The sequence below is a fragment of the Anopheles coustani genome, chromosome 2 (genome assembly GCF_943734705.1).
Source record: "Anopheles coustani chromosome 2, idAnoCousDA_361_x.2, whole genome shotgun sequence".
Classification (NCBI taxonomy): Eukaryota; Metazoa; Arthropoda; class Insecta; order Diptera; family Culicidae; genus Anopheles; species Anopheles coustani.
In genome coordinates, this window is record NC_071289.1 from 94,598,884 (window position 1) to 94,626,623 (window position 27,740).

General features: G+C 44.1%; 1 protein-coding gene across 3 annotated transcripts in view; it reads right to left on the bottom strand.

Moving 5' to 3' along the window:
- Positions 1–27,740, bottom strand: part of LOC131262573 (myocyte-specific enhancer factor 2) — a 35,111-nt gene that overhangs the window by 1,397 nt on the left and 5,974 nt on the right. For 2 of the 3 annotated variants that reach the window (XM_058264615.1, XM_058264613.1), the window contains exons 2-5: positions 2,078–2,586; positions 1,796–1,999; positions 1,026–1,338; positions 789–941 (exon numbers count right to left, since the gene is read on the bottom strand). In XM_058264615.1, the coding sequence (XP_058120598.1) occupies positions 789–941; positions 1,026–1,338; positions 1,796–1,999; positions 2,078–2,131 (724 nt within the window). In that variant the 5' untranslated portion in view covers positions 2,132–2,586. The remainder of the gene's footprint in view (positions 1–788; positions 942–1,025; positions 1,339–1,795; positions 2,000–2,077; positions 2,587–27,740) is intronic. The other variant, XM_058264614.1, reaches the window with a different exon arrangement.

Here is a 27,740-nt window from a genome sequence, read left to right on the forward strand (position 1 = left end):
ACGGCTTTGCTGGGCGCTAACTACCCAACGTCGTAATACAAGTTAGAGTTACTTCAAACAAACACTGCTGATCTTCCTTTCCGTCGAGCCAGGAAGAATTTCAAGAACCACACAAAAGGGGCAAAGATCTCAAACGGAAGGCATTCGATCCGAGCCATTCCACCATTCAAAATCTATACTGGATTTTACAACAAAACACATTTTCACATCAACCTTCACAAAATGGGTTGCGGTGGACTTTATAAGCCTGCTGCATGCATGGCGCAATCGGTAGCTGCGTTTAAAACGCTCCGTACAGTTTCTATATGTTGCTTCTTTTTTTTTGTCATAATTAGTCGTCCTGCATGCATCCTGCTCACGTGTGTGACCTACGCCTTTGATCTATATAAATGTTCACATGGTTAAACATAGCCGTAGGAGTGGGAAGTATTATACTCTGCTACATGTTACCGTTGCATTTCAGGATGACCTGTGAACTTTTCTGCGTACGCAAATAGATTTGCATATCCAGGCACGGCTGTCATTGTGCTTTTGGCTTGAGGCAAGCATGTGTAAACGCATTTCAATTGACGTCAAAAAGTATGCATGAGATCAACGCATTATCAATTCATCGTATGCTCAAACACTCAGCACAAAACCATAACAGGCTACAGGAGGGTAGACGCTTGATTTCTTCACAGGGAGAGATATTACAAGCGCTACTCCCCTAACGTTAGGCCGCGAAGTCGAAGAGGGAAAAAGTAGTACACAGAAACACAGAAGCGAAAACAAGAACAAACCATGCTTACTTTTGTTATGGGTGTTATGGGTATTATTGTTATTGTTATGTGCCTGAAGAGAGCCAATACCTGGACTCGGCCCGGGACTGGGAGATCCGCCAAGAGGTGACGCCGAATGTGGGTACCCGTTGGACATTTCCAATATGCCACCGGACGGATAAACTAAACGAGCGAAGAGACAGAGCAGGAGAAGGGAGAGCGTCAGAAGAATGCTGCGAGCAGCTCGTCGCAGAGTGCGCTACATACCCGAGTCCGTTTCTGAACTGGAAGGCCTCGGACTAATACTATTGTGTGCCATCTGCGGACTGCTCTGCAGCATCGAGTCGTTGTACGTGCCAATCACCGGCACGGAGACGGGCACGGAAACCGGCAGTGAGTAGCTACCGGTGGCCATGTTGCTCCGCGTGCCGCTGCCCGTCGTCAGCTGCTGGTTGCGCTGCATCATGATCTGAAAGTCCTCGTCGATCTTGTTGTACTTGGCCTCGGTGCGGGGCGTCAGTGTGTAGCTATCTTCCGGTTCCGGCGAGTCAGGTGACATCGTGCCATTTTTGTTTTCTTTCTGCGCGTTTACCTGCAACTGTAAGCAGACAGGCCTTACAAGAATACGGATGGGGTGGCTTTCGGCGGGACGCTTTTTTAGTTTTCACTGGTAGACTATATTACCGCACACTAACAAACACGCGTAATCGCTCTGGATTATCACACATGCATTGGTGGCTCCGAAATTCGGTCGACAAAGGGCACAACAAAAGGCCCGTCTGTTTCGCAACAGTGTAGCATTTGAAATTTTCATAGCGGAATTAAAATGTTAGTAAAATACTCTCCAAACTTTGTGCTTATTTTGCTCGAGTCAAGGGCGTATGAGAAAGGGGTTAAAGCGGTGGCGTAAAGCGTTAATGAAACCGAAGCATAACCAGCGTAAGCTGGACCACAGTTGGCAAAGTAACACACGCCCGTATGGTGCAGTAATACGGTTATCAATGTAAACCACTTCAGCATCACACCGTTAGAGGTACCTCAATTATGTTCTTGTTCGTCAGCGACTCGTGCGGCTCGTTGTACTCCGTGTACTTCAGCAGCACCTTGTCCATGTCCGTGCTGGCATATTGGTACAGCTTGTTGCTACTGCTGAAAATGATCAGCGCAATCTCGCAGTCGCACAGCACGGATAGCTCGTACGCCTTTTTCATGACTCCAAATTTGCGCTTGTTGAACGTCACCTGAAAAGTACAAAAACGTTTAGCAAAGGGTGGAAAAACGCATCCAGAGCTCAGTTCTGCGTCCTGTAGCATCCGTACCTGTCGGTTCCGCTCGTCCGTTATCCGGGAAATCTGTATCTTTTTTCGGCCCATCGTAACAGTCTTGTCTTAATCGCTGTGATTTCCGCCGAACGATCCGCCCAAATAAATCCGGACAGTATTACCAGCCTCTCAACGAATTCTTTCGACGGTTTCACTTCTGGTTCTCCACTTTCCGCTCGTTACTGAGTATTTCTTCCAGTTTTATCCAAAGTTTCATGATAAGCGATGGCACGATAAGTGAATGACCGCCTTCTAACAACTGCGACCCATGGGGTGGTCCCCGTATAACTGGTCAAGATGAAGGACTTACCACCCTTGACCGAACAAACTGCAATTCACTTGCACCTGGCCGCAAACCGATGTTACTCTTCCAATTTCCAGCCACACACTACAGCTCACCTGGTTGCCCACTTTGTCCTGCAGTAGCTTTAATATGCGAGCATCGTCAAATGTCACCGGTGAGCAATAGATTCAGCTATAAGTATTAGTGCACATGTACAACTTTGCTAGAAAGGAAGGGAGGAAAAATCAAGAAACATACATTAGAAGTGATGGCAATGTGGGATGTAAAAAAAACGTGTAGCATCGAGAAACAGAGGTATGTTTGTATGGTTGTATTGTGATTAATATGTTTGAACCCGCAGGCTTGGAACACGCCTGTACTGTTATTTTCACTGTTTAGCATTTTTGAATGTTTATTCATTTCCCGAAGAGCCTTTTTGCTGCAACCAAGCAATGCAGCAAACGGTACTAAATACGTTGTAAATCGCTTACGTAGCTTCCATTTCCCGGCGCGGTTTCTCCGGTGAGGTGACATTTAAAATGCGTGCCACCATCGGCTGGATGCCGACACTGCCGCGAAGGTATCAACAACGTGAAAGGACTGAAGGACGAACAGAGGAAGAAATGGAAAAAATACACTCCATTCCTTTACCAGCGGCACAATAAGTCCTCGACCTTGAAGGAGCGTTAGAAAAAGGCCAGCTAGAATCGCATGCCAACGTAATGGCTAGGGTCAAAAGGCGTCCAAAGGGCATGGTACGTATCGAAGGGGAGGGAAAGATAGAGCTCGGACATGCGAACAAAGCAAATGCAGAGCTTTGCATACATGCTCCTTTGCTTGTATTGCTTCATTCGATTTTTTGTGCTTTGCCCTGACGCTCTCTCTATCTCTTTTGTGTGTGTGTCTTTTACCTTCTATGACCCCAGGGTTGGCACTTTATGTGAGTTTAACTAAACGCACGCGAATTCATCACAGACTTGCAGCATTAATCCACTCCATTAATAAGCTCCTTTAGTAGATAGCCAAAGCAAGACGTTTTTAAATTTACTAGGATGTGACATTTTTAATTTACATATTGGTAAAAGAAGGATTTATAACACTAGTATGTTACTATATTTCCCATTAATTATAAGAATTAAGTTTCCAACGAGCAAACAGAGTGAAAAACAACGTTTCCCAACTAATCAATAAAATCATGTATCGCCAAGGCTGAAAATGGAATTCGGAACGAACCTGTTTTCCTACCCAAAGGATTGAAACATCCAGCTCCAAGGTTTACGCTAAAGCTAGGCTCGGTGCCGTTAGGTGAAAAGTCACGGCCTTTAATTTGCACATTCCACGCCAGCCAAGCTGCCGAAAACTGGCTTCCTTGTGGAAAGAAACCTGCCCTTGCTCGTGACTCAAACTGAAGCACTCAAACGATGCGGCAATCCCCGGACAAGGCAGAACCTGCTAACCAATAATTTAAACTCCGATCCGTTCTGCTGACAACCAAGTCAACCGATAATTATTGCTAAATTGGTAGTCACTTACTTTTGCGTTTGTTTGAGGCATCACAAAAACGTGAGGGGAAACGCTTCTCTCTGCGCTCTCCTCTGTCCCATTGTGATTTCCGTATATTGACACGTACCATTGGCACCATTCGACGGGAGGTAGTCTTCTGGCGCGGCGTGAAGGGTTCTTTTCCAACCGCAAAGAAGTATTCTTTTTGACTACTGTTTCACCCAAGATTTCGCTTGTGAATCAGTCTTGATCTCTTATAGCAAATTGCCTATTTCCGATCTGAAAAAACCGATGTTTGCACACACTGCTGGATAGAATGTTTTTTTCGTGCTGAATGTAGTTTTATGTTTTGTAGAACACATTTAATCTGATTTTCTTTGAGCTAGCAAAAAGCAATTAGTGAGCAACAAATAGCGAAAACCCAGACTTCTTTCCATTGTGCCTTCTACACTTGGACATTTCCAGAGACAAACGCGAGTGAACTTTGGTTGGTTTTTATTTTCCTCCATCTTGTACAGTTCCTCTGTGCACCCTTAATACCAACAATGAAACCAAGAGGCCTATCATACGATAGCAAAAAAAAAGGCGAACAGCGAAAATGGTCCGCTATTAGACGACAAACGGCTAGAGCGGAACTGGCTCAGATCCGAAGACTCTGCTAAGAATGCCAGTTGACGAACGGCAAAGTGAGTAGCACGATCAGGAGACCGGGAGTGAATAGGACAGTGTGTGGAGACATCGACGACGCATTTGGCACCGAGCCGACGTTAGGTAAGATGCCCTGAGTTGGTCTCGAAAGGAAAAACATTTCCACGCTCGTCACTTCTTTCTCTGCACCTTGTCGAGGAAATCGGAACCCTTCTGTTGCAGGGGTTTAAATTTCATCCAATACCTTTTCAGTACGACTTCAACAACGATCTTCTCGCAAATGTAAGCTGTGTGCACTGAACATGTTTGCGATAACTGTCAAAGATCAATCATTACTGTTATCTTCACTCTACAGTCCTTGTTTTGTTAAGGGTTAAGGCTTGGTTGGACGATCTCTCTAGTCAGACTTTACCGACGCAGACGACCCTCAGCATCTTCGTCGTACACAAACACATACACACACACTCACGCACACACATACACATCGACTAGTAAACGATTTGGCGCTTCATCCCAACTCCCTTCTCCTCATCGCCCACCGTAAGCAACCGTTTGTTAGCCTGCCAAGCTACAACAGCCGGGCTGAATATTCCCGTCCCGTCCGCAGAGGGCCACATATCTCTGCACTTTACGTGTTTTTACTTTTCTCAACCCGTAGTTGGCTGACATGGTTGTGTCTCGCGGTCAGGCGCGCTTCGCCCGATGCCGACTTCCTCGTTGTTTGGGGAGAGAGACAAGTCTGACGAAGGGATGTGTTCTTGTGAAAAAGGACCCAAAAAAGTCGATCCCTCGCATACGCCGGCTCATCCTCTGTCAATCCAGGTGAAGCTATGAACACACCAGAAGATGAAGACGGCTATGTAACGCGAAGTGAGGCGCAACGATGGAAAACTTTAGAAAAATCTCGTTCCACTCGCATCGAATGTTTTTTTTTCGATCTCAAGTTGTCTGTGAACTGATTTTTCCTATTGAGACCACGGCTTGGGTTATTTTTTTTAGTTTTCCAGGCAAAACGCCAAAAAACAATAATTTCTTCTTTACTTGGAAAACTATTCTTTCTGCTCATGCTACTTCACATGGAATAGCTTTACGATCCGTTGGCAGCGTGCTTCTTTTTCTTTTACAGATACACATGTACTTTCTCTGTCTGAATCATATATAGGTTAACCATCTATACTACAGATTAAAACGTTAACCATCTATACAATATCAACTCGCATGGATATCCATATTTTATCAACTTTTACCCAATGCTTAAGTTTTCAACAGTTATGCAATAGGATAAGATCGTGCACGATGCTCATAGTCTCGTAAAATGTACATGAAAAACTAAACTTCTGTTGAATAAAGCAACCGATTAGCGAAGCTGTAAATTTGTACTATCCCATTTAACAACCTTTATGATTATTGGCTCCCAATTTTTCCGTGTCACAAAGTGTGCGGAATAGGAAAATGATAATGTTTAATACATAAATCGTGTGACGCTTTACCACCAAAGCGTGGAATACGGAGGTATCTACTTGGCAAATGCTCGAAGCGCGTGTAACGTTGAAAACCGCGAGCAGGATAGAGAAGAGGGGTGGTTCCATCATACATCGCAGCCCGAAAAACACAGTGTTGGTGTCATCGTTTCGTCTCGCATGCGGTGTAAACCTCCGTCACTTTTACATCTGCTGCGCGTTTTACGGTAGCTAACAACTACGTCTTTAAATTATACACGGTAAAATTGCGCAGCGTAGTAGTAGTGAGCCGTGCACAAGAGATATGCGCCTTTTGCTAAACCAAATCCAACATTATACGGTGTACGAAATGCTGCCTTAAAGACAATTTCTTTTCCGTTCCCGCCATCGAGCAATCATTTGCCACGACAAGGAGTCGAGACGATCTGAGTCAGGTCCGAATCGTCCCACCATGAGAAGATCACGCTATTATGTGCCGTTTTACTTTTTCTTTTTGCTCTCTCAACGGCAACCATCTTTTTCGTGCTCTCTCTCTCTCTTTCCCATCAAACATCGTGTTTCACAGCTCGCTTTTTCTTAGTTTTCCACCACGAAGCTAGCGCACGTATAACGTACTCTTACGCTGTGTTATATATCTCTGGTCGGTTTGTTTTCTTCGACTGCTCCTATTGCGTCTGCGCTTTTCTAAGTGTCTATCGCCGGATCGTCTCAGTCTGCAGCTGTTCTTGTGCACGGATCGCAGGGTCCTAAAAAATGACATTCACCGATCGAAGGGGGGCAAGACACGGGACAACCGCCGTTAACATCTCCGCTTTCCCACTCATACGATCGTCTCTTGTGTTAGTTCCACCGTGCTCCTTAAGACGACTCTGGCGAAAAGCGTGTGCGCGCGCTTGTGCAAGTCAGCGATAAATTCTGTCGCTATCCCGTCGCCACCAGGTTTTAATTTATTTTTCCCTCTTTTTTGTGAGAAGAGAAAATTGATTCTAAAACGTACTCGGAAACCGGAGGAACTTTACAGAAAGGTCTACTTTTTGTGGGATTTGGTCGGGCGTTCTTCGGTCCCGTTCCCTTGCCAGTAGCATTAACCAGAGGGAAAGTGCCCGTTGAGCGGTTGATAGAATGTTTCGAGACGCATGATCACGATAGCGAGGTGCAGCATTCAACTCCACCGCATCCAAAAGGCGACGTGGAATGTACGGCACGAAAAGAAGAAAAATAACGGCTACGCCAACGACGGGACTTCGTGATGGGATGAAGGCACACGAAAGAACCGGAAAGAAAAATGACCAAGTCAACCGACATTAACGTCCAAACTGAACGAGATACCCCCCTCGCACCCTACAACTGCCTGCTCTTTCTCGACGCCAACGGTGTTTTCCACCTTTACGATGCGATACAGTTTATCTCCGTTTAGGCAATAAGAACCGTTTCCATGCTCTAAGAAGTTCTCATCTATCCTTTTATTGTTTTGTTTTCGCAGTTGCTGCTACTGAATACATTGTTACAGTTTAACAAAAGATATTTTTTTTTGTTTTCTTGGATTCACTGAACCAAAATGGTCCTTCATCGTCTTTCCATACAACTATCAATCCATCCACCAACCGATACTCCTCTATTCATTTGGTTTTTCGATGCGGCAAACTGGTTTAAACAGGAACGAACTGTTTGATAATATCCTTAAATCAGTATCTTGAGCACTGATTACATTCTAAAAAAATATCTGTTTTGTTTATCTCCATCAAACATCATTCTGAAGCAACTTGAATTCATGTGAATGAATGCAATTAACAGCAAAAGCCACTAACGAGTGTTGCGATCGAGAAAATGTGTTAATGGAGGCGCCTGGTGTTTTTCAATGGAGACGCCTGGTATTTTCAGTCGACTGTGGAGAACATTTGAGTGAAAAAAGCTGTTCAAATACTTTTTTTCATTCCGTTATATAACTGATTGAACTCACTTGAACTGATGAACAATTGGATTTGAGAAGAAAATTATTAGATTTTGAAAAAGAATCTACTAAACCACGTTGTATAAATCGAACGCTATTTTTCCGTCGGTTCGTCCAGCCTTTCCCTTGAACCTTCACCGTGAGGCAATCACGGACGTCTCAAGAGTTTGACGCCTACCGGTATGCACAGGGTACGAATACACAAGGTTCAGTACCTCCGTTTGGTAGTGTGTTTGACGACAAGCTTCCAGTTCGATATTTTTCCGTCTGAATCTTGACCCTGAGCTACGTGGAAACCTTGCAAGCTCTGTAGCGTCAACCACCGCGGAAACGCCTCCATATTTGTTTCTCTTAGCTTTTCTCCCTAGCTCCCTGACTATTCGATCGGGCGGAAGCGTGAGCAGCAGGAAAACGGGAAATATGCTGTAAATTTCCATTATGTTTTCAAATAGCTCCACATCCGCCTCTTGGGACTAACGGCAAGAAGGTTTTTCCGTTTTTTGTCGTCGTATCACACGCACTGAAGAACGTTCGTGCGCGTCGTTTCGTGGCAGCCAGAGCGAATGTCATGGTCATAAATGGTGAGCAAATGAAGCACAGCGTGAAAGAAGGCAAGAATGAGAGAAAAAGAGCGAGCGAGGGAGTGAGAAAGAGAAAGCGCGAAGCAATGAGCTGCCAGTGAGAAAATGCTTTCCTACCGAGCGACTCGATACATATAAGAGCAAACAGAAAATCAGTGCCTACCAACAATACAATGGCAGCGTGTTCTTCAAACAATCGTTCTATTTCAATTGGTTTGGGGTTTTTTCACGTTTTTGGTTGCCATCTAGCGTTTTTTTTTTTCAAAAATTTGTTACCTCTAACGGCCACTCACTAAATCGTGACAAGCAAAGCAGAGTGAACGAGGCCAGGAACATGCCGAAGGTCACAGCAATTGATTATTTATGCAACCCTGAGGAGTTCGAAACGGGTTAGAGAAAGAAAACCGGTTCTCTATCCCTTTTCTCGGTCTACGTTAGGAATACTGGCAGGCCTATATCCTTCTTCGGCAAACGCGTAAGATCATTTTATTATGAGCGTTCTCCATTATTCAAGTAGCAAGTAAGCCTCTCCAGAAAAACGAACGCCTCCTGTTGCTATACTGCCCTTGCCTCATTAACCTTTCCAGTATCCTGCTCCACCCGCACAAACCTACAACAACAATCATCATTACAACTCTCACCACGCCTACCATCCCCTTAGTCTGAAGAGTTTTTTTATTAAGTATTTTCCTTTACATCTTTCCTTCCCTCTTTGTATCCCTGCGTACTTTATTATGCAACGGCGGTACGTAATACCGTTAGGGCCAAAGGGTCCTCCCGCACAAATTCTTCTGCCATCGAGCCATCGCAATGCTTCACTCTGTGTTTGCTTTTTTCTTGCGGCAAGGCTGGTTGCTTCTCTTAGTGATTGACGGTGGCAATCGAGGCGGCTCAACAGTTTTACCTAAGATCGATCGATGTGAGTCTGAAAGGGAAACAACACATAGGATGTAGGAAAGAATGAACATTGCGTTCGCTTTAAAATTGTTTTTGAGGTATTACCGTTTGCCTCTTCCCAAATTAAATAAAATCTAGCACAATAATTAATGCACCGTCCAATAATTAATGCACCGTGAAGTGGATTAAAGCATAACTGTTATTCACAATGTTATACAGATCTAAGCATCCATAAGAAGTATAACATTGTTACACATATTTTGAAGTCGTTGCAACACTTCCAAGATGCCATGATTTGTTAAATATTTTGTTGGCAATCTCCTTGCAAGTCAATGTACGCTTTCTATACTCTAACACCAACCAGTACTTCAATGCCATAGTTCAAATTTATGTTGTCCGTTGAAGTTCAGAAAATTAAAATGTTCTTACATTTTTATTTCTACAGCTTCAAATAAAACTAATACACTTCTCACAAATAAAACGCATGTTTAACACACGCATTGATAAACTGTGCCGCTTTTGGCGTCATTTCTTGTACTATTTTTGTTAAAAAGGGGTTTCCCAAGTAATGTATGACCACCGTCGCACTAATAATAACAAGCATTAAACCCTTCTCAACACGACCATTTGGCAACATCACCTCACTCGTAGTAGAACTCGTAGCCCTCTTCAATGGGATCTAATAATAAGCTTGCACAGGCAAAACAGTTTTTGGGATGATTTCTTGGGTCATTTTTTCCCGAACCGGAAGAGGTAGTAAACATTTGTAAGATTTCCCGCACACATTCGTGCAATGATCAACTGTTGCGAATGTTTCGATTCGTGTGTGATAAGAAAAAAGCAACTCACATTGTGTCAACAGATTGATACCGATCTTCGATGTATATAAGTGAATCTATATGTTAACACACAGGATAACAATTATTGTATAACGAGCAGAACAACTAGCATGACGTCAGTAGATGTGATATAATGTAAATCTGTTGGTTTTTTTTCCCAAATTGGTGTCACAATACAAGTTTAGGTTCATATCAGAATAAAATTAGAAAACATTCAATGCACGTCACACTCCACGATTCCCGATGTCAGTATAGTTTGCAACGCCGTGCTTTTCCAGGCTTAGGGAACCCACATTTGACACTCGAAGAAAATGGAGAGCGGTCTCCGTGCTCGCGATTGCCTTTAATATTTTGTTTGCACTTCCATTCACGAATTCGCACATCGAGCACGAGAGGTGTTTCATTGAGCCTCACATTTACAATTGTGATCGCTTCCAGTCCGAAGATAAGCCCGGCCAGCGGTTACAGTTGACGTCACTGATAAATCGAATCCAAGCACCGGCAGCGCGTCATCGTCGATGTGTGGGAATGGTCGTCGTATCCTAATCTTTTCTAATTTATACGTACTATAAATCAGGCCGCCCCAATGAGCTTGACAAGTTTGCCATCGCCAATGCGCGAAACAAACTCTTAGGACGACGATTCGTTGGAGTGTCGCCGCAGAAGCAGAGGCAAGCTCTTGTTATCCAGTTTTCATCTTCGCAAAGCGCCAATACGCAAACACTATTTTCTGCTGTGTCTCTAGACCGGGCCGTGTTGAAGACATTCAAATTCCTTGTTTACGTTGCCGACTTCATAACACAGACGACCGGACAGAAGCATGACGGCGCGTGCGACAAACGCGAACCTCCCCCCCTTCCCCAAAACACTGGCTTTTTTTCGTTTCCTTTAAGCTAAAATCACACTTGCTTACACATTATCACCGGCAAACGGTTAAGAAAGAAGAAGCTCACAACGTGCGTTGCCGTCTCTTTCCCTTTCGCTACTTCGTCGCTATTCTCCGAGATGGACCACTCTTGGCGTCACCCGATGCTTGTGATGTCACCAACAACAGCAGCAGCAGCAGCAGCAGCAGCTGCCATTTGCACTATAATATGGCGCTCTGGTCGAGGCCGGGCAGCCTTTGCACAACCGAAAGCCGCACAAAAAAGGTGCTACGTCCGCGCGCTGTACGCGAGCCAATTTAACTGTTTGCGCGACGGAACCGCGACGTTTGCTGCTGCCTTCCGAGGTACCTCCGTCACGAGCAACGACTTCGTGCGTTCTGGCAGCGAGCGAACCGCGAGAGTTCTGCGCGCGCCTCGCGGGGTCCTCGATGAGACGATCGCGGTGTCAGATGTCGGCAAGCAACGTCAAGATGAGCCGAGCCAAGACGAAGCGGGCCGAGACTTTGTGAGTCGGTGCGCTTGTGCATGCCCTTCCCAGTATGTGGCAGAAGAGAGATCGCGCATACAGCTACAGAAACTTCTAGCTGTTCGGGGATAGATATACCACCACACGCAGCTGGCGCGAGGAGCAGTCCACCAATCTCAACGCCAATGTCCGACGAGTTCGATGATTTCCGTTCCTCTTATCACTACCAGTGACGATGAGGAAGATTCCACTCGCTGAGACTCCACTAGTGTGAGGAGCAGTGCAGTGAGGAGTGAGCAATCCGAACCATGAGCAGAATGCGGCGATGTTTTTCTCGCCTTTTAGCGAGTACACTTGGTCGAGTGTGTGCAATGTTCGTCCTGCTCGTGTCCTTGAATTGATAAACACATATCACTATCGTTTCAAAATTTCTTTTTCAACACTCCCGTTTCGTTTCTGACAACCTTTCTTTGCGATTGGTAGTGCAATTAATTTTTAGCTGCACTAATTCGCTGCGATGATTCTTTTCGAGCATAGAGCACGCAAAAACAGGACTATTTAAGGTAGAATTTTCGCACAAAACTCAGCCGCTGCTTGTATATGTTAATGGAAAATTCCATCCTCTCTGCGTGTCGCATTGTGGAATATGAAAACGTCGGATGTGAGTTCTTACGCCAGTGAACGTATGTGTCTGTATCCGCCCGTTTATGTGAATGTACTTGTATGTGTATTTGTGTATTTTCGTGAATGTTTTTCGATCTCCATACGTCCCACTAATGGTTGTCAACACTAGTTTGACGAAAAAATGCGTGCTTAAAAACTTATCACAACCAAAACGAGTCGTTTTGCATTCCGTCTGCGCACATACGGATGCGGGAAACCCCCACACGATCTTTTCCTCGAAAGATTCTTTATCACTCGAATAGTAAGGTTCATGAAACAATCACCAACCCGTCGTGGGTACCATGGGCACCATTTCCAATTGTAATTTCTACTCGACGAATTAATTTGTTAAGAATAGAAACAGACTGTTTCTATTCAAACCAAAAAGGAACAATGGTTCCCGGCATGGTGCGGCCGCTAGTCAACCAATGTGCTCGATAGGACTATCCAGCAGCTGTGTGTGCCGTTGATCCTTGCCTGTACTCATCCCCTCTAGCGCTGTTTGTTGCTGAACTGCACGAGTACGAGTAGTATTCACTCTCACTGCTCGTGAAAAACAATATCGGATTGTCTCACATCGGACCGCGAGATTCTCTCGCACGGTCACATCAGAGAAAGACGTCAAACGCACAGTCCATGGCCGAAGATGAGCTGGAAAATGATTTGTGAGCGGCATATGTTACGATAATTCGTCCCTCCTGGCAATGTTGGTAAATCATGACCAACGTGTGCCCCTACCCGTAAGTCCCAATGCAATGTTTGTTGATTCGTCTTCATACCGCATGGTTGCTTCGCCACCATTGTGTTTTCGGTGCCACTAGGAACAGATTTCTCTGCGGGAAACCAAACCTGTGCAGTACAACGACTGTTCGTCCCAGTTTGTGGTTCTCTTGTACTCTTTCTCTGCATGCGGAGCAGTACACACCATCATGCGATATGGATAACCTGGACTGGCTTATGGCCACAGCTGCACCATACGACAAAAGAGATCGGATTTGTGGAAGCGAGAGGCAAGAGGAGGAGCAAATGCCCCCTACATGATGGAGACGCACGGTGGGCCACACGCGTTGTGTTGCGTTCACGTGGGACTTGGACATTCAAAACCTCATGTGCCGCCGCATCGATCTGGCGGCTGAGAAGAGAAAGCGAGAACGAACAAGACAGAGTACGGTAAAAAAGCCGTTCGACTGGGTTTCCTTCGATCGAGCTGGAGATGCAACACGACCATTAATATCATCGCATGCTAGTTTTCCATCGTTGTCCTCATCACAGCGGGAGGCCTACCTCCGTCCTGGCGGTGCGGTATCCACCTTTTTCCAAAACATTCACGCACGCATTGGGCATGGTTTAAAATTTTAAAACACACCCAAATCGATAACGAAGTCTTGTCTTTTACCCACTCTACTTCGCGCTCCGAGTTTCAACTCAAAACATCGTCAAGAATGGAGCATTGTCTACCTTTTGTTATTTCTTCATAATTCATGTTGACAGAACCTGATAGAACAACACCTGACGCAAAGGGCAGTAAAATTATACAACTCAATGTCTCCCCTTTGCTGCATGTTTGTGTTGGTTCGATTTGTTACGAAGCAATAGCTAACGAATTCGTATCAGAAGCCTTTACCAATTTGTTTCCACCTTAGTGCAAGAATATGCTTTTGATGATTTTGAAAACAACATAAAAACGGAATCCTGGATGGTAATCGATGGGAAACATGAATCTTGCATACATCTATCGATTTTCCAAGTCTCCGGTACATTCGCATGAATAATTCCTCAGTCTAGGGCGGACGATGCTTTCAATCAGGACATCCGTCGTAGCGTTCGGGTGAGTATGGGAAAAAGGCAAGCGCAAAGATTAGCGTCAGGGTCAAAATAATCCCATCCAAGCCCACAGAGTGTGATCAATAATTGCCTACAACGAACGGATTGACCTACATACCACAAGCAACCGTCACACGTGTACATATCTACAAGTACACCCTGAAGAACGTGCTCCCCAAATTATGCGTTTCATTTGAATCCAGCACAATCCTTTTGAATGAATTTAATCCTTACGGCTTGAAAACGTCAATACTTAAGACGTGTTGTATCCCAAGTATTGGTCTCAACAGAATGGCAGTAAGTTCATCCTTTTAACCTCGCACGGAGCAAATAGGTGAGATTCTTGTTGCCTTGGTCACCCTTGCTCTCGGCCTTACCTTCCCTCTCTCCCTCTCTATCTCTTCATCTCTCTTTCTCTCTCTCTCTCTATGTCTCTTCTAACACTTTTTTTTTTCCTCATCGTTACTCCTAAGGGCCGAATTCTGGCGGTCGATACGGCACATGTTGGAGGTTTTATCGTGGAGCACACCATCACTAACGTGTGCCAGTGGTAGTAGTAGTTGACCCAACTCTGGCAGCAGATAGGAAGATAATCGAAATCTGTAGCTGAATGCAGAGCTGATCTCTCTCAGCTGCTTGGAATAATAAAGGTACAACAAGACGCAGGGTAGGCGACCGGTGTACAAACAGTCACACGCACACAAATGGCCACATACTCCGTCTGACCAAATGCTCTCACACACGAGTGGGAAGCACGAGATTTTTCAATTTACGTCAAAGTAGAATTGATTTACATTGAATTCAATTATCTACTACCCTGACCACAGAACAACAGCTACTTTGCTAAAGGAAAAGTATGTTGTCGTGCTTTTCCGCCCAAATGCATACCAAAAGGATACATTCCCAACACTATGAGGGCGGATATTTCTGCTATGGTTTTGTGGTTTTCGATATTAGCCTAGCTACCTGTTGTTTTTTTATTTAAACTCTTCAGCAATTACTGAGAAGGAGAAAATACTGCACCTCAAACTTTTAGTACTATAACATTCAACTCGAGACTTGTTGTTGTGTTGTTGCTCCCAGTTGATTCTCGCACGTCACGTTTTCGTCCGCATGGGCGCTCCCCGGCATATGAGATGAAAGGATTCATCCTCGCTATTTCCCAGCTGTACATTGGCTATACGAATCCAACCTAACTAATGGAGCGGAAAGGAGCATTTGAGCAAACGGAGCGGTAAGCACTGCCCAGCACAAACCCCATATTCAACAAAGCGTTGTAGACAACACCCCGAGGATGTGGCGGGATTAGATGTGGCCATTACCTCGAACCCAAGCGAAGCAGCAAAGCGGAGCGCCCCGAACACGAACGGAAAAGCTTCCGCTCAAATAACGTTTTTCGAGGGTTCCATTAGCCTGCTTTTTGCCATTGATCTCTGGCCGGTGTGATGGTGTGCGAGACACCTATCGGGATGAATGCCAATACATATGCCTAGTCGGAAAAGCACGATTAATGAGAGTATACATTTTCTCTCTGCTCAAAACACATCCTTCTACCGATTGTAGTACCTGTTGCATGAGGTTGTTTTGCAATGAGTATTATACGGAATTACATCTGGTTTTCAATTATAAATGAAACGTTTTAATAGAGAATTTAATAGCACGAAAGTGCATGAATTGTGCGTACATGGTTTAACGGAACAAAACAACAACCTAGGCATATGTGGCACAAGATATTGTTAAGTGTCATAGACCACAATAACTCACTACAAAAAAAAATACCAAAGCCCAACAAAACAATTACCACTAAAACTATCTCCCACAGGAGTGTTGTTTACTTTGTGCACCACAAACTACCAACAACTGCGTTTGCTCGATAGAAACCGAGGGTGTTTGAGGCATGTTTCAAACTGCCATCGTCGATGCTTCGTTGTTGGCCAGTCGCGGGCGTGTTTCATACTCCAAATACCCAGACCAATACCCGAAGGAGGGCGTAGGTTTGCGCGTGCCTTCAAATGGTACCATCGTTTAGTTTTTGCTGCCCATAAAACTCTTACGAACGCACTCAAACCACACTGCATTTGTACCGCGGTGCGTTCTGCTGCCTGCTGGGTACGACCCTTGGCAACTGCATCCGGATGGCTATAAAACATCCAATATGCGCTTGCGGGGCATCTCACGTTTCGGCGGAAACAAAAAAAAAAAACAGGGAAAACGGTTTCACGATCCTGCACACAGTTTGCACACATCTGCCTTTTAACGATCACGCATTGTCATGGAAGGCCGAGTCAAACTTCGCTCGTGTGATGTTCATTTTTGGTCGTGGCTGCCGTTCCGATGCTCTGAACCGCAATAGTCCGAACCCTTTCCGAACGTTGGACGGGCAACAAGATCCATAAACTGCTATTCCTTCACAAAACCAATTTGATATTTGTAAAATTAAATCATTTTACAAAGCATGCAATCTCCTTACTGCTCAGCCAGATGCAATGAAAAGAGGCTTGCACTCGGTAGCATGTTTCGGGCCAAGTATCTCTTGCAAAGATCAACGCAAGCCACCTACCAAACTGTCGGCAAGCCCACCGGGAAGATGCTTTGAATCATGAATCTCAAATCCTGTCCGTATGCTTCACAGCACCGCGAGCCATCGAAATGATTTCAGATTGTCCCCTGTGAGGAATTTTTAAAATGATGTCTTGTGGCAGTTGACTTGCTTGGTCGACAGTCCTGGGAGGTAGCGGTTGGCAAGAGGCACTCGCCGAGGCTAACGGAACACCACTCCAGCCAGATGTTAGAAAACAGCCTTAAATGCTCCTCGGGGAATCTTGCTGGCGGTACCACCACAGCTGTTTGCCTGTGGATGACACGAACGCGAAGGAGCGTCGAAAGGGGACAGCGGAGAAGAGGCGGAAATAACCGTGCAGGAGAGATCGCGTCTTGGTCGACTGGCATGGCATGGCATGGCTGGGCCAACGATCACCGAGTGAGGTCGTAGTCCTTTGGTCGCTAAGGCGATAAACATGTGTGTCACAAGTCATGCCGTTCCACCCGGCCGGTATCTGTCGGCAAGTGTGACGCAGGCGGTTGACGCCGGCAGAGGGGGTGTCTCGAGGGTAGCGGTAAGAGTTACCAACGCATTGATTTGATTACTCTGCCTATCGCTACAGATTCCACTCGTTAGCAGGCGGTGCTACTGAAAGTCAGAGTTCAACAATTCGACGATCTGCACACGCCAATGAGTATTATCGACTAATCTGTATGCTTGAGATGGGCAAAATTTCAACCTGTACGTGTGACGGCGTGATTCACGCCGGAAGCAAAAAACGGTCAAATTACGAAGAGCATTTTCGAAATAACAAATGGAAGCCAGGGCTCGTCCACCGACGGTTCATCAATACGTGGCACGATGCTTCCACATGCTGTTTGATTGGCAAATGTAAATGTGGAAAGCGAAACTTTACCAGCAGCATCTGTTCCAATTATACCCTTCTATTCAGCGCCACCCTCTCCCCTCTTTCCCACCAAAAAAGCACACGGGGACTTTCATTACCGCCATCTCAAAAAACCTCACAACCTCGGGTTTCTTTTGGATGGAAAAGGAAAATGGAAATGAATCACGAAACACTTCCTACAAATTACCGCAATGAGCGAATCGCGAAAGACTGAAGAAGTAAGACACGGAAACATGTTGAACTTCTTCTGCCCTAGTCCGAAGCTTACTTAAATCAATTATCAATTCAGATCTATGTACGTGTTTCTTTGCTCTACATAGTTTGGGCAATTTTTGTGTTCGGCTTTGCTTTAGACGTATCAGCGGTGCCAGCGGACTCGGAAAAAACTCAATTTGCAATTGAGTGGAATTCGTACCAACAGACATGGTGGTAATTAGCATCGCGTAGACATAGCCTCTCGCAACATATTTCACTAGTGCAAAAATAAAGTATTAAAACTCATGTGAAGATGATTTTTCTCACATGGTTTTCCAATTGCATCGGGCTTCTTGTAGTAATCCAACTGGCGCTCGCCGTTTAATTAAACATAACATTTGTTGAAAACTCTCAACATTTGGTTTTCCGAATACCAAAAGCTATAATTTGATAATTTGTATGTTTTACATCATATCTTCACAAAGCACATTTATTCAAGACACGTTATTCATAAGATATTTTAAAGTAACATTTCTTATACTGTTGTCATAACTTACTTGCTATTATCCTGCATCAAAATATCGAAAGACGTCAGCAATCAATTCCCCGAACACTTTTCATTTTCTTTGTTTTACATTCACCGACTCCTCAAATTTCCCTGACCCTGTGTCTAAGCAACAGCAACACAAGAGGCGCCTTACCAAATGGGCGGCTTCCAATGACACTCGCTTGTGGACGAAACAAGACACACCAACCTTCGCCGAGCTGTACAATATCTTCTCATTTTTGCATTTTGCAGCTAAATTTTTCCCGTAAAACAACCTCTCAAACCAAACTCATTACAGATGATCTAGCGTTTGGAGAAAATCACAGCGCAACGGAAAACCATATTGAATGGAAGGAGAAGAAGTATAATTCATGGAAAATACTTGGCACAGCGACGGGCGAAAACTTCTGCAAACGCACGGTTTTGACACAGGCGACTGATGACATTGGTGGAGGGAAGGAGTATGTTTTCCTTGCACCACAAGAAGAAGGAAGCACGATGAGAGCAAAGACGACGGAGGGAGTCGTCATTCTCGGTCGCTACTCCTATTTTATAGTAATAATTATGACAGCAGCAAACGACGGGTGCCCGTCTGTTTTATTCCGGCTCTTCCATTCTGGAGTGCCGCTCCGCGCTGGAAAAGCGAACACGACCCAACAGCTACCGGAAAACGTGCGACCGACATGAGGCAAGAGACAAATCCCTCGGACTATACGTCCCGATCCCGCACTCCCGCTGGAAGTGGAAAGTAAGTTTTGTCGGAGTGTGCGCCGATCGTCAGAGTCAATTTAAAACGTGCATGTCACATGAAACCAGTACCGGAAACGCATTCGTCGTGCGGCTGTAGCACGTGCCCTCGTGCCTGCAACAGCTTGTCGCCGCGGTGCCCCTTCGTTGGTGGGTAGTGTTCGTCCCGGAGGGAAGACGGATAACATCTTGAGCAAATGGAGGCAAAAAAGGAATACGGACCCTCGAGCAGCCGCGCGCGATGCCAAACGCATTCACGCAGACATTCGTTCACGATGAAGGATGAAGAAGCAATTAGATGCCGAGAAGATCGAGACATTTTCCGTCTTTCTTCGATACGGTATCTACTTGTAATTGTACCCCCGTTTCCTCAGTGCCTTGGCTCTGAAATCCTCTACAACCCATGATCCCCGGCCCGCGTTCTTTAAGGTTGGATGGATGCGTTCACCGGTTGCGCTCATTAAAGGGAACGAAATGGCGTTCGAAGATGGATAAAAATGCACTTCAAGAAAAATCCGATCCGAACTGTCTCCGGCAGTTTCCGCAGTCGCCTCCGAGGTCCCTTCAAGAACAGAACTGAAGCGAGGAAAAAAGGGCGAAACCGACAAACGAACGAACATCATTTAAGTCGTTTCCCCTCTCGCTTTCTCTCTTTTCCGAAAAACAACTTCCTTTTCCAGTTTTTCCAATGATTGAATTTTCACGCTGTCTTACACGGGTTTTCTTCGCTTTGCACGCAACGCCGCCGTACATGTGTGCGTTAATGAAATGAAGCTGAGGAACCCCTCACTCTTGAGCGACAGCCGCGTCCCAATTGTGATGATTTGCTGGCGGGTGTAGAGTTCACTAATTCACCAACGCAAACGTGTGCGCACGAAAACACAGCCATCCCGGCACACCGTGCTTTGCTTTCCTGTTCCTTTCTGCTTGTTGTCTTTCTGCCTCAGATTTTCCTCAGACATTTCAGCTCAAGAACTACATAGCTGGCGCTCTGGTGTCCGCGGACGGCGCGTGCGCGTTACATTTTCTTACTTTGGATTTGGCCTTTTACTTTCCTTTTACCGCATTCCGCGCATGTTCCATGCGTCTTTATCCTCAGCTCTAAGGCCTGGGGTAGGGCACTTATGGGTGGCAGTACGGCCGAATGATAGATGGCGCAGATCCACCGATCGTTCCCAGACATTTTACGCAGGCATGGGTAAGCAGAACCTTATTCCACCGGAAGTCTAAAGGGTCAGATTGTGTGCCTTCTGTTGACTTCAAAACATAAAAGCCCCGAGAAAGAATTACCAATAAGTGTTACTTCATCACATCAAAGCGTTTCGTTAGAGCAAGATGGTTTTTCTCACTGGAATACATCACTTTGATTTTGAACTAATGTGTAATTATATGAACTATCATTGGCCTTCGTCTATCGAATCAGATGCAGATAACAACACAGTCTATGGTTTTGACAGAAATAATTAACATAAATCATTTCTACAACGTGACCATATCATACAACCTCATATGGAAACAGAGATATACCAAACGAAACCGAAATTCCGGTGGAGATTACTCACCTTAAGATGTTGCTCAAAACAGTTCGATTAAAAATATTTACATTCTTTCCGGTCTTGCAGCTGTCCACGCCCGACGGAAACCAAATGTAAGCGCGTGCTGATGACTATGGGAGACAAATTTGCCACAGTAACTGCACGATAGGGAGCAACATTTCATCCCGATTAGGGTTTTTACCATGAAACAGCTTCCATGGAGGACTCCCATCAAAAACGTAACCGGGTGTAAAAGAGGCCAAAGACGAAGAAATGGGGATAGGCAGCAAGATGAGTAATGCGCATGCGATTCCGGGTTAGGAATGTACAACATGAAATTATCCCAGCTGCCCACAAAAAAATCAGTGAAATTTGTGTTTGCGGTTTGCAAACTATTATTCGTTTGTCTATGTCTTTATCACTTGTTTTTCCTGAAAACCTTGTTTCCTTGCTTATACTGAAACATAGGGTAGCAGAGAGCTGGATTAAAAACCAAACTTCTTTCAGCCAAATCTCTGTTCACTGCTTGATACAAAACACACTATGAATCAAACTAAAACAAAACTCACCTGTCACCGCAAGGTTTGTCGATTATCCTTGCTAGTTTTTTTTCCTTTCTCCTTCTCTTCTGGTTACACTCACGTGAAGGTGAAGTGAAGCGAAATATCCCTACCGATTGGTTGTGTTTGCACTTTTCGTCATTGCGCAGTGATCTTCCGGCGAAGGCGAATTGGCGCAGGCTCGTTACTTCTCGACCACGAATGTACGCAGCCGAAAACCCAAACGAGGAAATGGGACAGACTGTAGCCTGATGACAGGAAAGGAAAACAAGTCCGACGGTCGACGATCGCTTCGAATGATCTGCAGGAAAATGTCTGAGAGGAGCAATGGGCGGCTTTCGCGGCTGCTACCTTACAACCTCCGTCTGCACACCTTGCAGTCGCTTGGTGCCCACTGTCAAACGGTTGCCCAACAACGTCTCACAACACAAGTCTCCCGGTCCGGTTCACGACGACACGACAACGTGCGGGTCGAGTCAGATACTGATTTTCCGTTCAATTTTCCACCGCTATTAATAGAACCCGCTGTGTTGGTTCTCGCTTGTTGCGGCGGATACCGCTGGTACTGGTGCGTAGGTTCGGTCGGACCTCGTAAGATACCTCCACCGGTGGTGGCGCATTTTCCACCCAAGGTAGAAAACCAACTAGAGTGAAACACTACGCTCCGATTTTCCCGAGAAACACACTCACACACACGCACAACTATACCCTGTCCGTCGCGAGTTCGCCGAAACACAGACAGAAGTAAAACTGAAAAAATCGTCGGGAAAAACATATATTCGACAGCTCTAGGTTCAACTTTGCTCAAAAACACCTTTGACGTTCCTGATGGATTGTTGTTTTCCTTTTTTTCTTGCGATGAAGCTGAAGTAAATTTTCCTGTGTCGTCACACACACACACACACACACACACACACACACACACACACGTGATCTTGATTCACATCTTTCCCCCAGAACGATGTTACAGCATAAAACTTGCTAAATGTTTTGCTAAAGAAAACGCACTAAATGTTTTGCAATGCAGCAAGCAACACAGCATACTCTCAGACTGATAGTGGCCTATCTTCTTTATAGAAATCACCAAGCGTTTTAACGACTCCCAAATCCTAGCCTCAACAATAAATTACTAGTGAGGCGCCAGCGATAGCAGTTGCGCATGTCTCATCGACTCGGAGGCGTTCACTGAGAGCGAGTGTTTTCAAGCGCCAGAGCACGCGTGTTGCTGAACTACTATGAACCAACAGCGAGCACAAGCAGCCAAGAAAAGATCATAAACTTGACTTATTCACATACATCACATGGAAAGTATACGTTTTTGTTAACGAAACGGTTTTATTACGAACAACAGCACTAGTCCATTCTCATCTCAGCAATGCTTAAAAAATAGAGACCTAAAGATTGATGATTTATGTTAAACAAACGATGATCATAGTATCCCAGTTAAAACAATCGCAGTGAAATGCATTGGATGTGTCAATAAAACATTACCAAATATTGCATCCAGTTGAAATGAAACGTGCGGTTGATTAATTGATACATGTTGTTTTTGTTTGAAATTCGCGTTAGAGTGTTGGTAGCCAACCATAGCGGCCTGTCAATACAGCCAAAGCTGGAACTTTACAGGACAACCATTTACAAACCATTGTGTGATTTGTGATATCCATGGTAATTCTGTTACCAGAAGGATTAAATTACTTCAAAAACAACTGTTATTTATAACAATGGTAAACGTATATGTACAAAAATAATGCTGCTTCATTACAATAAATATCTTAAGATGAAATTTTCTTTTTGCTTATGGACATATTTTGCAGTCGCCAAAACTGTCCACGAGTTTGATAGTAGTGGAAGAAGCTCACAAGCCGCTGGAAAGGTCAAAGAGCCTGGTAGGAAAGCTGTCGTGTGATTTGAATATCCAACCTTGAACCAAAGTGGCGGCGAGTGGTTCGAATTTAGTGTGTCAGCATTGACAAACGGTAAAAAAAAAACAAACGTGATGCTCTTTGGTCTCATCACTCGATGGTCGTCTTTATCTCAAAATAAAACTGGTTCGCATTCCATTTTGTTAGCCTTTCTACGCGTCCTTCTCACCAAGGTTTGATGCTTTACATGCGTTCACCGTGCTCCATGCCGATCCTTTGAAATTTCTACTCACAAATCGTTTCCAAGTAACCGTGATAATTTTTCACCCGCGGCAAGCTTTGCTGATGGGAAACAAGAGTGCTTGCTTGCGCTGGTTCTTGAAATCGAGCTTAAATTAGTCGTCTACATTCCATTCCGAAAACATCTTTCCACATCATCCACCTGGAATATTCGACCTTCTCAACCAAACACCGCCGGTAGGCGAGGCTCTTCACTGAACACTCTCGAAACGAAAGCCAACCAACCAGGGAGTGTAAATGAAAAAGGCAAATCAATTTCCTCGGTAATTCATCTTGAGCGCTTGTCGCAAAATAAACGATGCCGATTAGCCTACACCCGTAACAAGGACTTTCATTCGAACTGATTTGTTTTTCCAGTATCAAATTTCGCTGCCTTCGGTTGTCGTCTAGCCTGTTTTGTATTTTTGGGTGGTTTTTCTTTTTTTTGTACTTATGCGGCTCTCTTAACGCACAGAAAGTAAGTTATAAAGTTGGAAAACATTACTGAATACCCAGTTTTGGAAGAATGATAAAATAGAAAGCACACAGACTCCATTCTCTTTGTCAGCGCAGCTTCGCATGGCTCTAACAGATGGCGTTACTAGGCAATCGACGATCGCCAGCGAGTTCGTAAGCACAATTGCCGGTTTCCAAAGATTGCCTTACATTCTTTTAGGGTGGTTTCCCTTCTTGCTCTTTTCACCCGTCCTTTCCTCGTTCGAGGACCGAGCGGCAGCAAAATGCCAAAGCAAACATCTCACTTTTCTCCGAATCGACCTTTATTGTACATGTCAGTTTCCAGGGGGAGAACTAAGAAAAACACACCGGGAAGGACACCGATGGAATCGATTGCCCTCCGATGCTTACCGTTTTATTTGATCCTGAACAACATCCATACTCAAAGCAAGTTAAGCATCTATTAAAGGTACAGTGGGCAGAAAATTATGAATTTTGAAAAAAAAATCCCTATCCACAAAAATGTTATATTTAGTACAGTACAAACATTAAAGTCATGTAAATCGTCACCAATGGAAACAAAAAGGCAGCAACCAGCGTTGACTACAAAAAACTAATGCCAAATGGTATTTTTATCGTTTTTTTTTAATCCATTTATCAGTTAATTTTTATGTTTATGTGGGTCCTGCAAGTCACGGAATGTTATCACAAATTCTACTACACATCTTTACCAGGAATTGGAGAATGTATGTTTGTATATTTTTTTAGCATCTATTAAGCATCGGAATACCATATCGACATGCTTATTACACGCATTTCTGCTTATTATACACATTAATTCTTCTGACCTAAGAATTCGCGATGAAACGAGTGAGGACAGAATGAGTAAAGATTTTGTTTCTGAAAGTTTCTGTTAGATCCCAGTCTAAAACTCCTTTTTCCCGACGTACTACAACTCCTTGAAATCGAAAATAAAAATTAAATTTCTGGGAACAGTTTCTGAAGGCTGCAAGCAAGCATAACAGAATTAATCACAGCCTTTTATTGTATATCGCAAGCTCAAAAAGCACTCAACTCACATATTAGGCTTCAATCCGGCCGATCAGGGTCAGTTGGTGACGTCAAACGGATATTTCCAAGTGAATTTCCAATGAACACCAATCACCCCGATGAGATGGACTTGAGAAAACAGAAAGTATCGAAAAGTTCTACGTCAAATTTCAGTTACCGTAATTTGCGGGGTGTCAGGTAGTAGAAGGTGTCGTACATAATGCGGAAAATGGTCAACTCCGCATACTTTTCTGCCCTCCAAGTAATATCTCATTTCTATGCCCTTCTTCTGACCGTAACGACCATCTTTGGTCATACCTGCCCGTTAAGGGCTTACAAGACTGTTTCTCTTTGTGTACGTGGATAGTAAGTCCTCTCGTCGTCGTTCAGCTGCTTATTTGAGCAATAAGATATAAACACTTTCGTTGTCATCTGCCATTGCTTTTTACTACTATCAACCTGCGGATCTTTTAACACTATCCTCTTTTCACAAGCAAGATGACCGACTTGGACTATTTTTTGATTACTTTGACATTTTCGTGGACGCAGAAAACCCAGGTCGCAGCGCCGTTTAGACCAGCGGTAAGAGGAAGAACAGACAAGATCAATAAGTGTTGCTATATGCTGCAGTATGCGCGTTTAAAGAACTGTTTAATTTACACAACAAAACAATCTACACTATTGTGTCTTTGTATGAATTTACATAGCCTGTTCAACATTTTAAGAACTACATATACGTGAATATTAAGAGCATGTGAATACTGAGTAAAAACATAAAGTAATTATGATAAAGATTAGAGCTCCCGTTTTATAATTTGCATCATGCTCTAACTTATCCCACGTTGAGAAAATACCCAACGATAAGTTCGATAATATTTGATTCTATGTGCATTAGGATTTGCTTATTATTTATTTATTCAACTCTGTCAGACTTCAAGCGTCACGTACGATAACAGTAACGAACACTGTAATGTTGACTGATAATATTCTCAGGAACGATAAGAGCGGAACTGGGAAGACGAAAGATAAGCGTTCCCTGTTGGAGTGACGACAAAACGTGCCAAAGGTGAACATAGTTATCTGTTTGGCGGAACCACACCGCAACAAATAACCCATTGACCAAACCCAGTCATGAGGATTGAGGCAAAAGGCTTCGGTTTCATGTTCCATCTGAGCTCGTTTAGTTTCTTTTCGGTTTTGAATTTAGTTGAATCTTTGCTTCATTCGCCACATGCAACACTATTTTTTAAACGATATCCTGTATATATATATAGAATAAATACTAAATCACAGCAGTTATAGTTTATAGTTGAAAAAGTTCATTCCTTAAATGAACGTTCTTCTTGCTGGTATGTTGTAATCGAATACTCAAGACAATCGTGTTCAGCAACTGTCCAGAAATATAATTCTGCGAGAATAATTCGTGTGTACTGAGTCGGTGATTTCCTGTTGCTCTTGTCATCACGCCCCATTTGTTGGGTCAGGACACATCAATGTCCATTTGTTTTTCTTTCTAATACGCTGGTTCCGTGATATGCGACTGCATCGCAATAAACTTCTGCTTTTCAAGCTAAAAAAAGATCTTGTTTTCATTCAGACTTTAATGCCAAATCCGAATAGGATATTCGATCCAACAAGATCCATTTACACGCATAAATTGACAGTACTAGAACTTATTGAACTAAGCATTTCGTATATTGTAGAACTCGTTGTAACAAGAGTTTCATTCAAACGATAATGTTTACTTTTGACATACGGGAAATCCCAATTAACCAAATAATGGTGTGCTAATAACGAACTTCTGCTACAGATGATATTCGGTCTGCATACATATTGAGCGGAATGGATTGTTCCCCATGAAATGCAGAGTTTTTAAAATTTAACCCAACTCCAGCAACGTACTGAAAGATTTTGCTTAAAGCCAAATTTAAGTTTACTAACTTCTGCAGATGAGTGTGTTACATAAAATATCATTCTACCTATAATTCAATTACCGACAAACAAGGTAACAAAAGCAATTTGCTCGAAGCGGGTACAGAGATACTGTTTTTATTGCATGATTCCCGCGAAAACTTTAAAGCACACCTGCGGAGCAAACGTTTTAACTGGCAAAAATAGTTTTTACTTGAGGCAGATAATTACTTCCCCCACAATGTTGCATAATTTAACGAGAGAGGCTTAAGTGATGACAGAGGCAATAAAAATGACTCCTCTAAGTTAGCGCTAAATATTTTACGGTCATTTCAATCCAGTGTTCTACCTTCTGTCCGGTCACAGCACACAAAATCAACGATTTTCAAAGCGGTCAGTAGAGAAAGATGGGTTTTTAGAATTTGTGCTAGGATAATCTCGTTTCAAACATGTGTGTGGACTGTTCGGTTCTCGCTATGAACTTACCACACAATGGGTTTCCGTGCAAAAAAACATCATCCTAAAACCTGTCATCGAAAAAATCCGCGAGCAACCTCCAACTGCCGCGGGAAGGTCACATGGTCATTCAACAATCAACCAACACGAACCCGAAACGCGAACTTGCCAAGTTAGTGACTGTGAAATGACCGAAAACATGTTCCTATCTGTAAACTATGATTTGCTTAATTGCGTTCAGATTCTCGTGGTTTGGGTAGAGAATTTGGCGCTGAGCGTAGAGCACACGTGCACCCGAAAAATGGATTTGCAGCCTTTCGGAATTCGAAGCATCGATAAAAAGCATTTTTTAAAATGCTGTGTATAGCAGTCCAAAGTAGCGCACTATCATTGACACTAATGAGCCATCGGATCTAGTGCCATCGGACGAAAAACAAAAACGGCGGACGCAGTGAGAGACAAGTATCGATAGGACGCACTGTGGGATGCCGCTTAGGTAACGTGGCTGAGTTGTGCCGATGGACCAGGCTGGGAATGGGGTCACCGAAAGGGGGATTGGAACGCAAGAAGGACGTCGAAAGGAGCACGCCGAAGGAGTCAAGCAATGA